A 20,773-nucleotide genomic window follows, 5' to 3' on the forward strand; every position below is an offset into this window, starting at 1 on the left:
TATGTTCTGTCAATACCTAATTTATTGAGTGGTTTTAGCACGAAGCGGTGTTGAATGTTATTGAAGGCCTTTTCTGCATCTTTTGAGATAATCATGTGGTTTCTGTCATTGGTTCTGTTTATGTGATGGATTACATTTATTGATTTGCATATGTTGAATCAGCCTTGCATCCCAGGGATGAAGCTGACTTGATCGTGGTGGATAAGCTTTTTGATGTGCTGCTGGTTTCGGTTTACCAGTATTTTATTGAGGATTTTCGCATTGATGTTCATCAGGGATATTGGCCTGCAATTTTCTATTTTTCTTGTGTCTCTGCTAGGTTTTGGTGTCAGGATGATGCTGGCCTCATAAAATGAGTTAGGGAGGATTCACTCTTTTTCTATTGTTTGGAATAGTTTCAGAAGGAATGGTACCAGCTCCTCTTTGTACCTCTGGTAGAATTCGGCTGTGAATCCATCTGGTCCTGGACTTTTATTGGTTGGTAGGCTATTAATTACTGCCTCAACTTCAGAACTTGTTATTGGTCTATTCTGGGATTCAACTTCTTCCTGGTTTAGTCCTGGGAGGGTGTATGTGTCCAGGAATTTATCCATTTCTTGTAGATTTTCCAGTTTATTTGCATGGAAATGTTTATAGTATTCTCTGATGGTAGTTTGTATTTCTGTGGGGTCAGTGGTGATATCCCCTATATCATTTTTTATTGTGTCTATTTAATTCTGTCTTTTCTTCTTTATTAGTCTGGCTAGTGGTCTATTTTGTTAGTCTTTTCAAAAAACCAGCTCCTGGATTCACTGATTTTTTTGAAGGGTTTTTCGTGTTTCTGTCTCCTTCAGTACTGCTCTGATCTTAGTTGTCTCTTGTCTTCTGTTAGGTTTTTAATTTGTTTGCTCTTGATTCTCTACTTGTTTTAATTGTGATGTTAGGGTGCAATTTTAGATCTTTCCCACTTTGTCCTGTGGGCATTTAGTGTTGTAAATTTCCCTCTAACCACTGCTTTAGCTGTGTTCCACAGATTCTGGTACGTTGTGTCTTTGTTCTCTCATTGGTTTCAAAGAACTTATTTATTTCTGCTTTTATTTCATTATTTGCTCAGTAGTCATTCAGGAGCAGGTTGTTCAGTTTCCATGTAGTTGTGCAGTTTTGAGTGAGTTTCTTAATCCTGAGTTCTAATTTGATTGCACTGTGGTCTAAGAGACTGTTTGTTATGATTTCCATTCTTTTACATTTGCTGAGGAGGTTTTACTTCCAATTACATGGTCAATTTTAGAATAAGTTCTATGTGGTACTGAGAAGAATATATATTCTGTTGATTTGGGGTGGAGAGTTCTGTAGATGTTTATTAGGTCCACTTGATCCATAGCTGAGTTCAAGTCCTGAATATCCTTCTTAATTTTCTGTTGTGTTGATCCATCTAATATTGACAGTGGGGTGTTAAAGTGTCCCAATATTATTGTGAGGGAGTGTAAGTCTCTTTGTAGGTCTCGAAGAACTTGCTTTATGAATCTGGGTGCTCCTGTATTGGGTGCATATATATTTAGGATAGTTCGCTCTTCTTGTTATATTGATCCCTTTACCTTTATGGAATTCCCTTCTTTGTCTTTTTTGATCTTTGTTGATTTAAAGTCTGTTTTATCAGAGACTAGGATTGCAACCCCTGCTTTTTTTTTTTCTCTCCGTTTGCTTGGTAAATCTTCCTCCATCCCTTTGTTTTAAGCCTATGTCTGTCTTTGCACATGAGATGGGTCTCTTGAATTCAGCACACCGGTGAGTCTTGACTCTTTATCCAATTTGCCAGCCTTTGTCTTTTAATTGGGGCATTTAGCCCATTTACATTTAAGGTTAATATTATTATGTGTGAATTTGATCCTGTTATCATGATGCTAGCTGGTTATTTTGCACATTAGTTGATAGTTTCTTCATAGTATGGTTGGTCTTTATATATTGGTATCTCTTTGCAGTGGCTGGTACCAGTTTTTCCTTCCCATATTTAGTGGTTCCTGCAGGAACTCTTGTAAGGCAGGCCTGGTGGTGACAAAATCCCTCAGCATTTGCTTATCTGTAAAGGATTTTATTTCTCCTTCACTTATGAAGCTTAGTTTGGCTGGATATGAAATTCTGAGTTGAAAATTCTTTTCTTTAAGAATGTTGAATATTGGCCCCCACTCTCTTCTGGCTTGTAGGGTTTCTGCAGAGAGATCCGCTGTTAGTCTGATGTGTTTCCCTTTAAGGATAACCTGATCTTTCTCTCTGGCTCCCCTTAACATTTTTTTTCTTCATTTGAACCTTGGTGAATCTGATGATTATGTGTCTTGGGGTTGGTCTTCTTGAGGAGTATCTTAATGGCGTACTCTGTATTTCCTGAATTTGAATGTTGGCCTGTCTTGCTAGATTGGGGAAGTTCTCCTGGATAATATCCTGAAGAGTGTTTTCCAACTTGGTTCCATTCTCCTCATCACTTTCAGGTACACCAACATAGGTTTGGTCTTTTCACGTAGTCCCATATTTCTTGGAGGCTTTGTTCATTCCTTTTCATTATTTTTTCTCTAACCTTGTCTTCATCCTTTATTTCATTAAGTTGATCTTCCGTCTCTGATATCCTTTCCTCCACTTGATCAATCCGGCTGTTGATACTTGTGTATGCTTCACAAAGTTCTCGTGCTGTGTTTTTCAGCTCCATCAGGTCATTTATGTTCTTCTGTAAACTGGTTATTCTAGTTAGCAGTTCCTGTAATCTTTTATCAAGGTTCTTAGCTTCCTTGCATTGGGTTAGAACATGCTCCTTTAGCTTGGAGGAGTTTATTACCCACCTTCTGAAGCCTTCTGCTGTCAATTCATCAAACTCATTCTCTGTCCATTTTTGTTCCCTTGCTGGCAAGGACTTGTGATCTTTTGGAGGAGAAGAGGCATTCTGGTTTTTGGAATTTTCAGCATTTTTGCACAGGTTTTCCTTCATCTTCATGGATTTATCTACCTTTGATCTTTGATGCTGATGACCTTTGGATGGGATTTTTGTGTGGGTTTCCTTTTTGTTGATGTTGATGTTATTGCTTTCTGTTTGTTAGTTTTCCTTCTAACAGTCAGGCCTCTCTTCTAGGGGTCTGTTGGAGTTTCCTGGAAGTCCACTTCAGACCCTGTTTGTGTGGGTATCACCAGCAGAGGCTACAGAACAGTAAAGATTGCTGTCTGTTCTTTCCTCTGGATGCTTCATCCCAGAGGGGCACCTGCTAGATTCCAGCCGGGGCTCTCCTGTATGAGGTCTCTGCCGACCCCTGCTGGGAGGTGTCTCCCAGTGAGGAGGCACAAGGGTCAGGGACCCACTTGGGGAGGCAGTCTTTCCCTTAGCAGAGCTCGAGCACTCTGTTGGGAGATCTGCTGCTTTCTTCAGAGCTGTCAGGCAGGAACGTTTAAGTCTGCTGAAGCTGTGCCCACAGCCACTCCTTCCCCAGGTGCTCTGTCCTAGGGAGATGGGAGTTTTATCTATAAACCCCTGACAGGAACTGCTGCCTTTCTTTCAGAGATGCCCTGCCCAGAGAGGAAGAATCTAGAAAGGCAGTCTGGCTATAGCGGCTTTGCTGCGCTGTGGTGGGCTCCGCTCGGTTCAAACTTCCTGGAGGCTTTGTTTACACTGTGAGGGGAAAACCGCCTACTCAAGCCTCAGTAATGGTGACTCCCCTCCCCCCACCGTGCTCAGGCATCACAGGTTGACTTCAGACTGCTGTGCTGGCAGCGAGAATTTCAAGCTAGTGGATCTTAGCTTTCTGGGCTCCAGGGAAGTGGGACCCACTGAGCAAAACCACTTGGCTCCCTGGCTTCAGCCCCCTTTCCAGAGGAGTGAATGGTTTGTCTCCCTGGGGTTCCAGGTGCCACTGGGGTACAAAAAAGAACTCCTGAAGCTAGCTCAGTGTCTGCCCAAATGGCCACCCAGTTTTGCACTTGAAACCCAGGGCCCTGGTGCTGTAGGCACCCTAGGGAATCTCCTAGTCTGCAGGTTCTAAAAACCGTGAAAAAAGTGTAGTATCTGGGCCAGATAGCACCGTCCCTGCCGGCACTGTGCGTCACGACTTCCCCTTCCCTTGACTAGGGGAGGGAGTTCCCTGATCCTTTGCATTTCCCAGGTGAGGCAACGCCCTACCCTGCTTCTGCTCGCCGTCTGTGGGCTGCACCCACTGTCTAACCAGTCCCAATGAGATGAACTGGGCACCTCAGTTGGAAATGCAGAAATCACTCGCCTTTTGTGTTGGTCTCATTGGGAGCTGCTGACCAGAGCTGTTCCTATTCGGCCATCTTGCTGAGTTGTCCTCTTGACTCCCTTTAGTATAGATCTTTCGGTGGTCAACTCTCTCTGGTTTTTTGTTTGTTTGTTTTTAGTTTTTTTGGGACAGAGCCTTGCGCTGTCTCCCAGGCTGGAGTGCAGTGATGTGATCTCAGCTCACTGCAACCTCTGCATCCTGGGTTCAAGTGATTCTCCTGCTTCATCCTCCCGAGTAGATGAGACTACAAGCGCATGCCACCACGCACAGCTAATTTTTATATTTTTAATACAGATGGGGTTTCACCATGTTGGCCAGACTGGTTTCAAATTCTTGACCTCAAGTGATCCACCTGCCTCAGTCTCCCAAAGTGCTGGGATTACAGGCATGAGCCACCACCCCCAGCCAACTCTCCTTTTTAATTGTTAAGAATGTATGCCTCTTGAAAAAAAAATGATTATCCTGTGTACACAGTCCTAGGAATCTATTTTTCTCAGCTCTTTCAGCATATTATTTTGCTACTTTCTGCCTTTTATTATTGCTCTTAAGGAGCCTGTTATTGGTCTGTCATTCCTTTATACATGATGTATCTTTTCTCTCAGGCTGCTTTTACATTTTGCTCTTTGTTTGGCATTCTACAGTTTTACTACAGTGTGTCTAGGTGTGGCCTTTTTAAAAAATCCTGTTTGGTATACATTCTAATTATTGCATCTCAGTTCTGCCAAATATATATAGCTGTTATCTTTAAATATCACCTCTCCTTCATTCCCTTTACTCTTGCCTTTAGGGTCTCCAGTTATATATCTTTTAAGGCTTTTTATCTAATCCTCCATGTCTTTTAACTTCTCTTTTATGTTCTCATCTCCTTGTCTCTTTCTGTTGCATCCTAGGTAATGACATCAGATCTGTCTTCCAGTTTACTAAGTCTTTCTTCAAATAAGTCCAGCCTGTTGTTTACCCTATCCATTGAACCGTTAACCTTTGTGATTACATTTTTCACTTCTAAAAGTTCTATTTGGTTCTTTTTCAAATCTGCCTGGTAATTTTGATAATGCTTGCTACAAAGATCCAGTAGAAAAATTAATTAACATTGTGAACTCACTAATAAACACATGATTAAAAAATCTCAACCCTATTCATAAATGAACTACAAGTTAAAATAGCAGTGAAATGTCTTTCATAACAATAAGGGAAAAATGCAGTAAGCTTGATAATACCAAATGATTAATTTGTGCCAGCATGTAGGGAAATAAAAACTTTTACATATTGTCATGGGAGTGTTAATTAGTAAGACCATTTGGAGAGTGATGTGACAATACCTATTTGAAGATATCCTTCACCCCAGCAGTAACCCTTCTAGGTGTCTAGCCTATGGCAAAATCTCACACATGTGCTACGAGGGACATGTAAATGAAACATTAATTGCAGCATTATCTGTAACAGTGAAAAAAAATGGGAATAGCCTAAATGTTCCTCAGTAGGAAAATAGATAACTATATTGTGGTTTATTCAAGCACCTCAATAATTGAACTATTACCAACATAGATATCCAAGATATAGTGTTGAGAGAAAGAATTGCCAAAGGATACATGTCCGTTGCCATAATGTAAACATTGAAAACACACATACAAAATTTATGTATTGTTTATGGATACATATATATATACAAAAGTATAAAACATACATCTTTAGTTGAACGATAACAGAAACAAAAGCATATCAGGCAAAATGTTGACACCTTTTTAATCTAGATAATCAGTATGTAATGGTTATATTCTTTTCTGTACTTTTTATAATTAAATATGAAAATAATTTTTTAAAGATTTAGACTTTGTACTTTTTCCATGATTTGTCACTTCTGCTGAGAGATAATGTAGAGGTCTTATTTCAAAAATTCCTCAGTTAATTCCTGTGCCAGGCTGGGCACAGTGACTCACACCATAATCCCAGCATTTTGGGAGGCTGAGGTAGGAGAATTGCTTGAGCCCAGGAATTCAAGACCAGCCTGAGAAACATGGCAAAACCCCATCTCTACAAAAAACACAAAAATTAGCCAGGTGTGGTGTGGTGTGCCTGTAGTCCCAGCTACTTGGGAAGCTGAGGCAGGAGGATTGCTTGAGCCCAGGAGTTTGAGGCTGCAGTGAGCTGTGATCATGCCACTATACTCCAACCTGGGTGACAGAACAAGACCCTGTCTCTAAAAAAGAAAGAAAGAAAAAAATACTTACACCAAATGTAATTTATTGAGGATTCCATGTATGTCTGAAATCTCTGGTTCCTTCAAATCAGGATGCTGCTCCAACGGAGTCTTTACTGAACTGGCAAGACTACGAGGGTCGAACTCCTCTTCACTTTGCAGTTGCTGATGGGAATGTGACCGTGGTTGATGTCTTGACCTCATATGAAAGCTGCAATATAACGTCTTATGATAACTTATTTCGAACCCCACTGCACTGGGCAGCTTTATTAGGTACGTGACTCAAAGGATGAACAGTAGAGGGAACTGCATGGGTATAGGAATATTTCTATGCCTTCCCTTCCACTGTTCACTCCCAACTCCTAATTAATTATTTTGATTTCTAACTGATATGTTACATTGTTTTATAAACTAAATTATAGTAATATAAATTTATTTTATGTAAAATATTAGTTTTAATTTCAACATCATATCTTCACTTTAAATTTTCGTTATAAAAGTAATTCACATTTAGTGACAACATGTGAATGTAACATAAACCTCTTTTCACATTCAGCGCCTATATTTTTGGGGAGGAGGGCTTTAAGTTTATGTTTGTGCTAATACTATGATATATGAGTTTTTTTCTTTATATTTTCCTGAAATGCCTTTTACTTAACCTTTTTGAAGATCACTTTTACAGATGAGAGAGTGTGTATATGTGTATGTTTTATGTGTAGGGGTTTTTTGTGTGTGGAGTCAATCTGAGAGTCTCTTTCAATGAAGGAGTTTTACCCATTAATAGTCATTGTTATAAGATAAATAATCAGGTCTTTTTTTTTCCTGCTATCTTTCTATTATTAGTGTTTTCAGTTTAACGTTTTGTTTTGTTTTGTTTCCTGTTTCCTTTGCTTTCTGCTCTTTGGTATATGGATTAGATTTGATGTTGTTATTTGGTTTTGAATTGCCTAATGTTTTAGGAGGGTTTAGGTTCTATTAGTGGCTTCTTTTAAATTTATCAAAAACTTTTTAAAGCCTGAATCAGAGTCAAGAGCAAAAATGCATCTGTTGATTCCCACCTATTTAAGACAAAAAATTTAGCACAGATACTCATCACTCTTTTAGTACTTGTTAATATAATCTGAGATTTTCCCCCTAATTATTATAATCTTGATTTTAGTTTTTAAATTACACATTATCTTTTTTTTTAAATGATGTTTATATGTGCACTCACTTTTATTGCCAGATTTATAATTATTATTCAGATTTCATCTTACATCCCTTTTTCTTTTTCCTCTGGATTCTGGGCTTACTTGGCAAATTTGTCTCCATGTAACTAAATTGACTTTTTGTTGTGTAAGTTTTGATTTCTTTCTGCCTCCTGTATAGATTGTATTTTGGGTTATATTTTTATTTCCTTGTCTTACCTATATTTCTTTTTTATCTCATTTCATTTCCTTTTAACTTCCTTCCATTACTTTTTCATTTCACTCTGTTTTCTTCTTAGAATACCCTGTTTCTGTTTCATAGAAGCCATCTCTTTTTGCACTAAGTCAAGGATACCAGTTTCCTGAAATTTTCCTCTGGATCCTTCTCTAGATCATTTTTAGAGGTATGCTGTTTATCTTTCTGACAGTGTTTCTTTTTCACTTTCCTATAGTATGTTTTTATGTAGTCTTTACTGAATTTTTCCCTTTATTTCTCAAACAAAATGAAATGTGTTTAGAGTAACTATGTGGCAAAGATTGTCTTTGATCCCACATTTGTGTTATGGAGAACTCCATCTTAGACCACTTCTGGAAAGCAGATAGATGAGCACAATTTCCACTCAAATTACTTTTCTCTGCTTGGCTTTTATGCAGTATATCCTTGCTCTGCTAATGGGGCATCTTCTTCATTCTCCAATATCTGAAAGCAATAGATTGTATGAAATTTCAGGTTTCCTACATATACTACTACCAGGTTTATTCATTTTTTAATATTTTCTACAGCTCTTCACTTGTGGAGATCACATCCTCCAGAATGCACTATATTGTCTTCATCGCTGCCCACTTGTTTTCTGGGATTTGAAATCACTGCCTAGATGTTATAAAATATAAATATAATAAAAGATTGTGGAAAGGAGAATATAGGGATGGGAGGCCTCAGAGAATTGAAGAGGTTGTATTATAGTTTGTCCACCTGAATAGAAGAGAACAGCTATGCAGTTCTGTTTGGTTGGGCAATGGAACCTTGAGAGTAGGAGCAGTGAAGGCTAAGAGGGCCTGGCTCTAAAGCACCTTCCCCTCCTTTGCTTTAGGCAGCTTTATAAAGTGAAGCCAGGGAATGCAATGAGGTGATACCTAATATAGTTTTTTCTCAGTCTGACAATTATACTTAATTCATTCCTACCTGATTGAAGCATTAAGTTTTTAGTAAGTTTTCATTCTGTTCTACCTCATATTAATATGTTAGTGAGAAGTTAGAAGAGGCTGCATTGGGGGCTGCTGTTCAGAAACCGTTGTGAATGCTGTATTATATGTTAGTGATTTTTCTTACCTTTTTCATTTAAATAGATTATAAATTAATTAACGTCCTTTATAAGTGATAATTACCTTTTTGTGTCTTTTCTCAGGCCATGCACAGATTGTCCATCTCCTTTTAGAAAGAAATAAGTCTGGAACTATCCCATCTGACAGCCAAGGAGCCACACCTTTGCACTATGCTGCTCAGAGTAACTTTGCTGTAAGTAAAACAAAACAATGCTCTTTTTTCTTAGTGAGAATTGTTATTTTTATATAATCGTAGATTCATATGTAGTTGCAGGAAATAATACAACAAGATTTCATGTACCCTTCACCTAGTTCACTCTGTTTTTATTTATTTATTTTTCCAATACGCTGTTTGCACTCCTACACCTAATTCACTCTAACGGTAACATCCAGTACAATATCATAAACAGGAAATTGACATTGATACAATCCACTAATCTTATTCAGCTTTGCCCAGATTTACTTAGACTCACTTGTCTGTTTTTATGTAGCAATTATCTTTTAACAGTGGTTCATGCTGTTCACTCTGTGATGCAAGTGATAGTCTGAGGTGTTTTTTTTTAAGTTGTTAGTCACATCTGAAGTTTTATACAGTTTTTATTTTAATGTTAAGCATAACATTTTACTTTATGGTAAGAGTACTTCATCTTTATATTACTTTTATAGCACTAAGAACATCTTAGTGTTCAGCCATGTGTAATTGTCCTTAAAGCAGTGTGGCAAGGCTTTAGAACTAGAACAATCTTGGCTAGAATCCTGTCTGTGCAGTTTGCTAAACTGCATTACCTTACACAAGTTTCTTAATCTTAGTTTGTTCATATGTAAGATGAGGATAATTATACCTTTTCTTTCAGGATTGTTGTAAAGATTAGAGAAAATTTATGACAAGTGCCTGCTGTATACCTTGGCATAGAGCAGGTACTCAAGAAATAGAATGTACTCTAATTACTACTAGTGTTGATAATTATGTATATTATACATCTGAGAATGCAAAAAAGAATTATTTCCAAAAATACTGAATAGTATTCATAGTTCTTCTCCTCCACTTTCTCATCCATTATGTCCCCAGTCCACCCCGCAACATGATAGTGTCTAGGCTACTTCAGCTTCCTGAGTATGAATGGCCATCAAGAACCAGATTCATCCAAGGATGCACATGTTAAAACAGATTTTGCTGCCTTCTACATGGGTATGCATAGTGAAACCCTTCATTTCATTAAATTATAATAATACTATCAGGCCGGGCACAGTAGCTCCCGCCTGTAATCCCAGCACTTTGGGAGGCAGAGATGGGCGGATCACCTAAGGTCTGGAGTTTGAGAACAGCCTGGCCAACATGGTGGAAATCCCGTTTCTACTAAAAATACAAAAATTAGCCGGGCGAGGTGGCTGGCACCTGTAGTCTCAGCTACTTGGGAGGCTGAGGCAGGAGAATCACTTGAACCTGGGAGGCGGAGGTTGCAGTGAGCCAGGATAGCACCACTGCACTCCAGCCTGGGCGACAGAGCAAGACTTTTATCTCAAAAATAAATAAATAAATAAATAAATAATACTATCATCAAGCATAGTATAATTTCATCTTCATGACCTCTCCAAATGCTCTATTAAATATTCACATCTCTAAAATATCTTATCTTCACACACTTCCTACTCTGGTATCCAAAACAACTATTCCTATAATCCTTGCTTCTTGTATTCCTAATAACTTATTCAGTTTACCACCTAGAGTTTTGACAAATCATTATCTATTATCACCTAACAAAGCAGTATTTTAGGAGAAGCTTTTTCTAATTACAAATAGATAGGAAATTAACTTGACCCAGTCTAGTCAATCTATGGAAATCACAGCTCAACCCATAAATCAACACAAGGCTATTAGATAAGTCATGTTATCCCCCGTTTACAGAAAACAAAACAAAACAAAACAAGGTTCTATGAGATTAAATGACTTGTTCATGGTCTTGAACCCAAAATTTAGGCTCCAAATTTAATATATATATACAGACACCAATAATTAAATAGATGTGCTAATGGAAACAAGAAAGAATGGTAGAACATTATTCTTTATAATGATTCAATAATATAATAATATAATAATTTTATTCAAAGAAATATTTTGTTGGATAATCTGCCAATTCCAGAGTTGATTTTTAATAATTATACAAATTATATAAGCTCAGTTTCAAGTCCCTTGATCTCCTTGTCCTCTATTAACTGACAAGAAATTACAACTCGTTCCTTGAAAAATGCAGACACATTCCCCTACACACACAGAGCCCTGTAAACATTCATCATTAAGTAAAAACATACTCAGCAAAGAAATGTTTGCAAATTAGTAAAAGAAAACAAAGCAAAAAATCACAAACTTTTACCTCAGTAACTCAACAAATAGTCTTAAAAGTAGAAAGCAGTGTGTGATGCTGTGGAAGAAGTGCTGTGATTTAACCCTGGATTCTTCCTTTATCTGCCACCAATATTTATATGACCTTGGAACCTAAATTGCTTCATCTGTAAAATAAGGAACTGGATTAGATGAGCCCTTGAATTCTTCTTTCTGTAAAATGCTGAGAGTCAACATTTTATACATTTTTGATCAGGTCACAGCCTCCAGCACTTTTTGTCTGAAACTCTTTTACCTCCATTCAATCAAAAGTTTCTGTGATCTGTCTAAAGTTTATATGTGTCTGAGTTCTGAGGAAAGAGGCAATTTAAAATGCTGGAATATTAACCTTTATTAAAATTGTGAGGCACTAATAGAATTGTCAAGGGTCCTAATTGTTTTTGTTGTTTTTGGTTTTGTTTTTGTTTTTGTTTTTGTTTGAGATGGAGTTTCACTCTGTTGCCCAGGCTGGAGTGCAATGATGCGATCTCGGCTCACTGCAACCTCCGTCTCCCAGGTTCAATCAATTCCCCTGCCTCAACCTCCGGAGTAGCTGGGACTACAGGCATGCGCCACCATGCCTGGCTAATTTTTTTTATATTGTAATAGAGACGGGGTTTCACCATGTTGGCCAGGATGCTGTCAATCTCATGACCTTGTGATCCACCCACCTCGGCCTCCCAAAGTGCTGGGATTACAGGCGTGAGCCACTGCGCCTGGCCCAGTCCTAATTTTTGTATGATTCCATAAAAGAAGGACAATTCAGTAATAAAGGAATTGCTGAATAAATATGTTTTAATGAGTTGAGCACTGCATTTCTCAGTAACCGTCAATCAGTATTCAATAAATGCATTAACCATTTTAAAAATGTTTAGTAACTAATCACATAGTTCCAGTTTGTTCCTGGATTTAAGGCAAAAGCAAACAAACAAAAAACACAGTGAGAGAATGCAGAACCTTCTCTGGAGGCATGCCTGAATAGATGGGTCTCATGTAAAATGTCCAAGAAAACATGTATTTTATGGGCCAGGTACAGTGGCTCATGCCTGTAATTCTAGCACTTTGGGAGGCCAAGATGGACGGATCACTTGAGGTCAGGAGTTCAAGACCAGCTTTGCCATCATGGTAAAACCCCATCTCTACTAATAATACAAAAATTAGCGGGGTGTGGTGACACTCAGCTATTTCGGAGGCTGAGGCAGGAGAATCACTTGAACCCGGGAGGCAGAGGTTGCAGTGAGCCGAGATTGCACCACTGTACTCCAACCTGGGCAACAGAGTGAGACTCCCTCCAAAAAAAAAAAAAAAAAAGAAAGAAAGAAAGGGAAAGAAAGAAAGAGAAAAGAAATAAAAAGGAAGGAAGGAGAAGGAGAAGAGAAGAGAACAAGGCAGAAAGAAAGATTTAAATTTTGATCATTAATAAATAAAACACTGAATACTTCTGAGTTTTTTAACTGTCACTCAAACGATGACCTATAAAGTTTCCAAGCTTGATTGAAGATGATTATTTTCCATTTTGAGGATGTTGAATGGGAGAGTTAGGTTATGTTTATGAAGTGTTACGGACACTACAACTAATTTGTAAGGACAGAGGATTGTTATCTTCGATGGAAATTGTAGTTCTGTCATTAATAAAAAGATAATTTAATCTGATTCAAAAGCAAGGGAAAATGCTTTGCTTCTTAATGGAAGTCACATATTATTATATGACTTTATTACCATAGAAAATACTACTGTTTTGTCTCCATTTTTTAAATCAAGTTTTTTTACAGGAAACGGTTAAAGTGTTTTTAAAACATCCTTCAGTGAAAGATGATTCAGACCTGGAAGGAAGAACATCCTTTATGTGGGCAGCTGGCAAAGGCAGTGATGATGTCCTTAGGACTATGCTGAGCTTAAAATCGGACATAGATATTAACATGGCTGACAAATATGGAGGTACAGGTGAGAACTGGTAGACACATTCAGTTTGCTTTCATTTAGGTTCCAAAGTGTAGATGTTGCTATAAAACTTGTAAAAGAGCAACTTGAAATCATTGTTCCTAATCTAATATTGTTTGACTTTGGTCTTCAGTTTTAAGTTTGGGTTTGCCAGGATGTCACTCCAAAGGCTTTATTTCTTCCAAGTATTATGGCAAAGATTAGCATGTTTCTACCAAATGAATGGTTGCATTTGGTTTAAAACCCTGGTTGCTCCTTAGACATGATTGTGGGAACTCTTCTGATCATTTATCTTTTTGTAAAAAAAAAAAAAAACCTATACTTTAAAACTATCCATATTTAGTAGTCATTAATTATATTTTCAAAAATTTAGAATTTTATTTAAGGAATGCACACATCTAAGTGTATTTTCACCAGTCTCCTTTACTGTGCTCTTTTCTCAGGTTTGAATAGCATTACCACATCCTGAATCTCCCATTTTTAGAGATAACCTCCCATGGCTCTAGAAGCTTCAAAGCTTCAAATCAACCTTGCTTGAAAAACTCTTACTAGATGCTTCTTTTAATTTCTTTCTCTAATAGGAGAGGCCTTTACCTATGTGTTGGTTAATGAAAGGTAAAGTTTTTCTGCCTCAGTGTCAACTTGGAGGTCTCTTCCTTGTGTACTGTATTCTACTTACAACTCAGAAACAGAAGGAGAAATCACATACCACCACAATAATACTGAATAGAATAAAAAATCAGTGATGGGCTTCTCCATGTTATTTTTTTATTTGTAGAAACATGCTAGAGCCATTTGCATCTACTGTTATCCTGAATAAGATTTTTCTTGGCCACCAAAACTATTGATGCAACAGTAGGGAGAGAGAAGGGAGAGGAGTTGCTTTACTTAAAATCTCCCTCCCTATACCGAGACAACCACAGCCTCAAAAAAAATATTTTAAGAAGACAATTCAATTTTATGATAAAGACTTTAACTTTCAAAAGTATTTCTCTATGAAAGCCTTACAGCAGATGTTAAATTTCTTTTTTTTCTTTTTGAAACAGAGTCTCACTCTAACCCAGGCTGGAGTGCAGTGGTATGATCTTGGCTCACTGCAACCTCTGCCTCCCAGGTTCAAGCAAGTCTCCTGCCTCAGCCTCCGAAGTAGCTGGGACTACAGGCGCACGCCACCACGCCCAGCTAATTTTTTTTTCTTTTTGTATTTTAGTAGAGACGGGGTGTCACCATGTTGCCCAGGCTGGTCTCGAACTTCTGAGCTCAAGCAATCCTCCTGCCTCGGCCTCCCAAAGTACTGGGGTTACAGGTGTGAGCCACTGTGCCCAGCCAGCAGATCTTAAATTTCTTAAGGGGCATAGTGCAGACACATAGGATATTGACTTTATAAATGATCTGAACATTTAATTTTTTGTCAGATTTCCATTATATATTCTTCCACTTTATCACTAGCTTTGATTTTAGTTTAACATTTTCAGGTATTTGAATAAGGTATGGGCAAGGATACTTGCACTCTTTGACCAAAAGTATCTTTCTCATATGCACCATGGTTGAAGTTCAGACATAAATTCTTCTCAGATTCATTAATTTGCTGCTTTCTTTCTTCTATGGGAATTTTATTATGTCAGAGATGCCTTCCTGACATTTCTTTTCTGTGAAAGTGAATTCCTCTCCGTCATCCCTCTACAGGGTTTTTTTTTTCCTTCCCATTAAAAAGAGGTCTTACCAAGAGCAATGTATGGACATTATTTGGATCCTGACTCAAAAAAATAAACTGTAAAAAATGTTAAAGCCATCAGGAAAATGTCAATATTATTGAACATTATAGAATTTATGTTAGTATTTTTTAGGTGTGATAACGGCATATATGGTTTTACCAGTGATTAAGCTATTGTCTCTCAGCTTCATGTTTATCCTTTTGTCCTTTCTTTGCAATGCTGGGCCTAGGGCTCTGTAAATCACATTTCCCCTTTGCCACAGGTGCTCTTTTAGAGTCCACCAATAGGGAGCATTGGAGGGAGACTGAAAGGCTGGAAGATGGACAAGGGATTACATCTTTCTGTTTGCGTCCTGCTCTTGTTTTTGTCTCGTTTTCTTTTTTTAGAAAAAAAAGTTAAAAAATAATAATAATAGTAATAATAAGATGGGATCTCACTATGTTGCCCAGGCTGGTCTCAAACTCCTGGGCTCAAGCGATCCTCCCACCTCAGCTTCCCAAAGTGCTGAGAATATCATAAGGCAGATGAAAGCATCATATAATATCTGTGATATTTCAGTGATTTCACATTTTAAGAGCGTAAGAACCCTTTTCCCCCAAATGAAAATTTATAAAACACCTAACATATAAAGCAAGTAAGGGTTGAGTGGTTCTGACTAAATCAGAAGTAGAGCATTACCCACTCGACTGTCTATTCCCTCAGCTAAGTATTTCAGGTACCTCTATAGAAAGCTGTTGTTCTGAAGAACATGGTTTGGAAAACCCTGGGTTAGATTTAGTTTTAAGGTGACTTCTAATTCTGAAATGCTACAATTCTGTGATGTGGCATCAAGTATGAAATATACTCTATAGATAATATCAATGTCAAATTTTTTAAAAAGATAGAATTTCAGTTAAGTAAAAGATAAAATTAATGATCATGTTAAAGGAAATTCCCCATTTATAACTATTTGAATTTACTTTGTTTTTATTTATTTATTTATTTGAGACAGAGTCTCACTCTGTTGCCCAGGCTGGAGTGCAGTGACATGATCTCAGCTCACTGCAACCTCCACCTCCCGGGTTCAAGTGATTTTCTTGTCTCAGCCTCCCTAGTAGCTGGGACTACAGGTGCCCACCACTATGACTGGCTAAGTTTTGTATTTTTAGTAGAGGCAGGGTTTCACCATGTTGGCCAGGCTGGTCTTGAACATCTGACCTCAAAGGATCCACCCACCTCGGCCTCCCAAAGTGCTGGGATTACAGGCATGAGCCACCGCGCCTGGCCCGAATTTACTTTATTTAAAAATAACTTTAGGCCAAGCGTGGTAGCTCACACCTGTAATCCCAGCACTTTGGGAGGCCATGGCAGGTGGATCACCTGAGGTCAGGAGTTCGAGACCAGTCTGGTCAATGTGGTGAAACCCCATCTCTGCTAACATTATAAAAATGAGCTGGGTGTGGTGGTACACACCTATATAATCCCAGCTATTTGGGAGGCTGAGGCAGAAGAATAGTTTGAACCTGGGAGGTGGAGGTTGCAGTGACCTGAGATTGCACCACTGCACTCCAGCCTGGATGACAGAGTGAGACTCTGTCTCAAAAAATAAAATAAAAATAACCTTGAACTTAGCTATTGTTACTCCCTCTTTGAAAAGTGCTGTAAGTTTATATAGAAAAGTAATTTCTTTAAAATACAACTTTATATTATGGAAACCTTCAAACACATTCAAAAGTAGACAATTGTCCAGTGAACTCAATATAGCTCTCACCCAGCTTCAACAATTATCAATACATGGCTAATCTTGTTTTATTTAACCACGATTCATTTCCTCTACTTCTGATTGTTTTGAAAAAAATTCTAGAGTCATATCCTTTCATCTGTAAATGTGAATGTTCTACCCTCTGCTGTCTTTCATGTAATAGCACTTCAGATATTTGAAGTTACTCACGCCTGTCTGAATCTTGTCTAGGTCACACTAACATTCAGCCATTTAGGTCAGTGGTTCCCAAATTCAAGAATGGCATAAGAATTACTAGAGGTGTTTGTTTAAATTCAGATTCCCAGGCTATATGGACAGAGATTCTATGTCAAATCCCGTAGCAAGTCCTGTTGACTCCACCTCCAAAACGTGTTCTAAATCATTCTGTTTCTCTCCATCTCCATTCCAACCACCCTAATCAGACCACCATCATTTTTCACTCAGTCTACTGCCAAAATCTTTACTGGTCTCCCTGCTTATATTCTAATCTACTACAAATACATTCTCCTCAGAAGAGCTAGAGTGATCTGTTTAAAGCATAAATCAGATAATATCACTCCACTATATAAAGCTCTTCAAATGTCTTCCATCACTGACTAATAGGACCATTTGTGATCTGGCCTTTTCTACCTTTCTGACTTACTCCACTGTCACTTACTGTGCTGCAACTACCCTTCCTTCCTTAAACATACACAGTCGTTCCTGTCCTGTACTAACTCTTCCGTTTGCTCAAAATACTCTGTCTTTTTCATGGTTCAGGTCTCAACTTAAACGTCAGCTCATAACCACCAATCAAAAGTAGTCCCTCAGTGATTCTACATATCAAAATAGTTTTTATTACTTCAATTATACCAATTATCACTATATAATACTTTATTGATGGGGAATTGTTTTTGTTTTTGTTTTGTTTTGTTTTGCTTCCCTTCCTAGAATGTAACCTTATCTATTGTATTCTGTGCTAAACACCCAGCATTATAATACTACCCAGCCCAAAAATCTGCATCCACGTTTGCTCCATGGATCACCCTTTATGAAAGAGACACTGTTCTAGGCCTTATAGAGCCATAATACTTAGAACTGGCCCAGGCCTCTAAAATGTTATTGTGGCTAATTCAAACCTATAGAGGGATGGCATAAGCCACGCATTACAGTGGAGTAACATAGAGAGGAGTCAGTGTAACATGAAACACATTTAATCAAAATTACTCTTTAAAACCTCTAGAAGGCACAAGAGAGGAGGCCATATTCCATCTCAGTTTTTCTCCAGTGAAGCAAATTCCTGTTTCTTTACTTTTCTTTTTTTGAGATGAGGTCTTTCTATTTTCTCCAGACTGGTCTAGACCTATTGGGTTCAAGCAGTCCTCCTGCCTCAGCCTCCCAAGTAGCTGGGACTATAGACATGTGCCACCTCGCTGTTTCTTAAATTGAGCCCTGGGGAAGTAGCTGGCTTGTAGCTGATATTGTATTAAAAATGCACTCAATGCAGCAAGATGTGCGTGCTTTCAGTACCACTGGGGTACACAAGCCAACTGAAGGAACAGTGCATGTAACCAATGGAAGGAACAGTAGATTGATGTCTCTAGTCACATGACCCCTTAGGGGCATATGCTTATTGAGTGGGTTGTTGGGCAGAATTGTGTACATCATTTAAATCATTCCTCTTTGTTATTGTTTTCTTGCTCTCTTAAAGAGAAAAAGAGAAAACTAATAGCTGAAAAGAGAAAACTAGTAGCTGAGAAGAGGATACCATTTCAGACCAACAGGATGGAAAGGAAGAAAATAGCAAGAAGAGAAAGGTAGAAGGAAAGGAGAAAGTGTGAGTAATACATATGAATAGGAAGGAAGGCAGAATCTAAAAAAGCAAAAAATAAATTAGTGAATCCTTAAAATTGAGATTGCATTTATTCAAAATGATGGGGAAATCAAGAGAGGAAAAGACATATAATAATTTAAAAGGTGAAGTTGTTATTGACTAGTTCATCACTTTCTTTTGGTTCTCTTTTAGCTTTGCATGCTGCTGCTCTTTCTGGCCATGTCAGCACCGTGAAGTTATTACTGGAAAATAACGCTCAAGTAGATGCTACTGATGTTATGAAACATACTCCACTTTTCCGAGCCTGTGAGATGGGACACAAAGATGTGATTCAGACACTCATTAAAGGTGGGTTAATAAGAGTACTCCTAATAAGTCTCTCTTAACAGGTAGGAATTCTTGCATACTCTGTTTAAGATAAAGCTTTCCTTAGCAGAAAGCTGCACAAGGATGAAGGGATGATCACACAACATGGCATGAGGAACCTCAAGTTCTACTCCTAGCTCCACTTGCTGGGAGTTGCTTGATACAGGAAAAGTCATTTCACCTGCCTGATCTTCATTTTTATTTTATATAAAGGGGGAGTGATTCCTAGCCAGTCCAATTTACAAGCTTATTGTAAAAATCTGATGTAGACAATGTATGTGGAAGCATTTCCATAAGAATAAAGCATTAAAGGAACAATTGTTATTATTTTTCTTCTATTCATTTTAATAAATGCATTTAAGGAACAATTGTGTTTTTTTTACTTCTATTCATTTTAATAAAAGCTATTTATATTAGACGTTCACATTATATTTGTGCTTTTCCAGGTGGAGCAAGGGTAGATCTAGTTGACCAAGATGGACATTCTCTTCTACATTGGGCAGCACTGGGAGGAAATGCTGATGTTTGCCAGATATTAATAGAAAATAAGATCAATCCAAATGTCCAGGATTATGCAGGAAGAACCCCTTTGCAGTGTGCAGCATATGGAGGCTATATCAACTGCATGGCAGTTCTCATGGAAAATAATGCAGACCCTAACATTCAAGACAAAGAGGTAGAAATTCTGTCTTTTCTATATTGTTTGCTCCAAAGAATTTAGAGTATTTCTTCTTTGTTGTAAACATAAGTAAAACAACAGTTTACAAGACGAAGAGATCATCCACAAATCCATCTGTTAATCATGACTATTATTTGTCCATGTTCTCTTCCAGTCTTTTTCTATATATATAATTTAACATGGTTATAATATAGGCTAGGAATAATTTTATAACTTTTATAAAAGATTACATGGTATACACATGTATGCATCTATAAAAATAAATATATGATTTTCTTTCTTTTTTTTTTAAATTATACTTTAAGTTCTAGGGTACATGTGCACAATGTGCAGGTTTGTTACATATGTATACATGTGCCATGTTGGTGTGCTGCACCCATTAACTCATCATTTACATTAGGAATATCTCCTAATGCTATCCCTCCCCGCTTCCCCCACCCCACGCCAGCCCCTGGTGTGTGATGTTCCCCACCCTATGTCCAAGTGTTCTCATTGTTCAATTCCCACCTATGAGTGAGAACATACGATATTTGGTTTTCTGTCCTTGCGATAGTTTGCTGAGAATGATGGTTTCCAGCTTCATCCATGTCCCTACAAAGGACATGAACTCATCTTTTTTTTGTGACTGCATAGTATTCCATGGTGTATATATGCCATATTTTCTTAATCCAGTCTATCATTGATGTACATTTGGGTTGGCTCCAAATCTTTGCTATTGTGAATAGTGCCACAATAAACATACGTGTGCATGTGTCTTTATAGCAGCATGATTTATAATCCTTTGGGTATATGCCCAGTAATGGGATGGCTGGGCCAAAAGGTATTTCTAGTTCTAGATCCTTGAGGAGTCGCCACACTGTCTTCCACAATGGTTGAACTAGTTTACAGTCCCACCAACAGTGTAAAAGTGTTCCTATTTCTCCACATCCTCTCCAGCACCTGTTGTTTCCTGACTTTTTAATGATTGCCATTCTAACTGGTGTGAGATGGTATCTCATTGTGGTTTTGATTTGCATTTCTCTGATGGCCAGTGATGATGAGCATTTTTTCATATATCTGTTGGCTGCATAAATGTCTTCTTTTGAGAAGTGTCTGTTCATATCCTTTGCCCACTTTTTGATGGGGTTGTTTGATTTTTTTCTTGTAAATTTGTTTAAGTTCTTTGTAGATTCTGGATATTA

General features: G+C 37.9%; 1 protein-coding gene across 7 annotated transcripts in view; it reads left to right on the forward strand.

The window, feature by feature from the left end:
* INVS (inversin) overlaps window positions 1–20,773 on the forward strand; it is a 203,359-nt gene that overhangs the window by 136,094 nt on the left and 46,492 nt on the right. For all 7 annotated transcript variants that reach the window (XR_008509888.2, XM_054520364.2, XM_054520363.2 and 4 more), the window contains 5 exons: window positions 6,540–6,720; window positions 9,041–9,150; window positions 13,110–13,281; window positions 18,740–18,895; window positions 19,360–19,589. Coding sequence is in view for 6 of the 7 variants with exons in the window: in XM_054520364.2 (XP_054376339.1) it covers window positions 6,540–6,720; window positions 9,041–9,150; window positions 13,110–13,281; window positions 18,740–18,895; window positions 19,360–19,589 (849 nt within the window). In the remaining variant the exon portion in view is untranslated. The remainder of the gene's footprint in view (window positions 1–6,539; window positions 6,721–9,040; window positions 9,151–13,109; window positions 13,282–18,739; window positions 18,896–19,359; window positions 19,590–20,773) is intronic.

Source organism: Pongo abelii, chromosome 13, assembly GCF_028885655.2.
Source record: "Pongo abelii isolate AG06213 chromosome 13, NHGRI_mPonAbe1-v2.0_pri, whole genome shotgun sequence".
In the NCBI taxonomy this organism is placed as follows: domain Eukaryota; kingdom Metazoa; phylum Chordata; class Mammalia; order Primates; family Hominidae; genus Pongo; species Pongo abelii.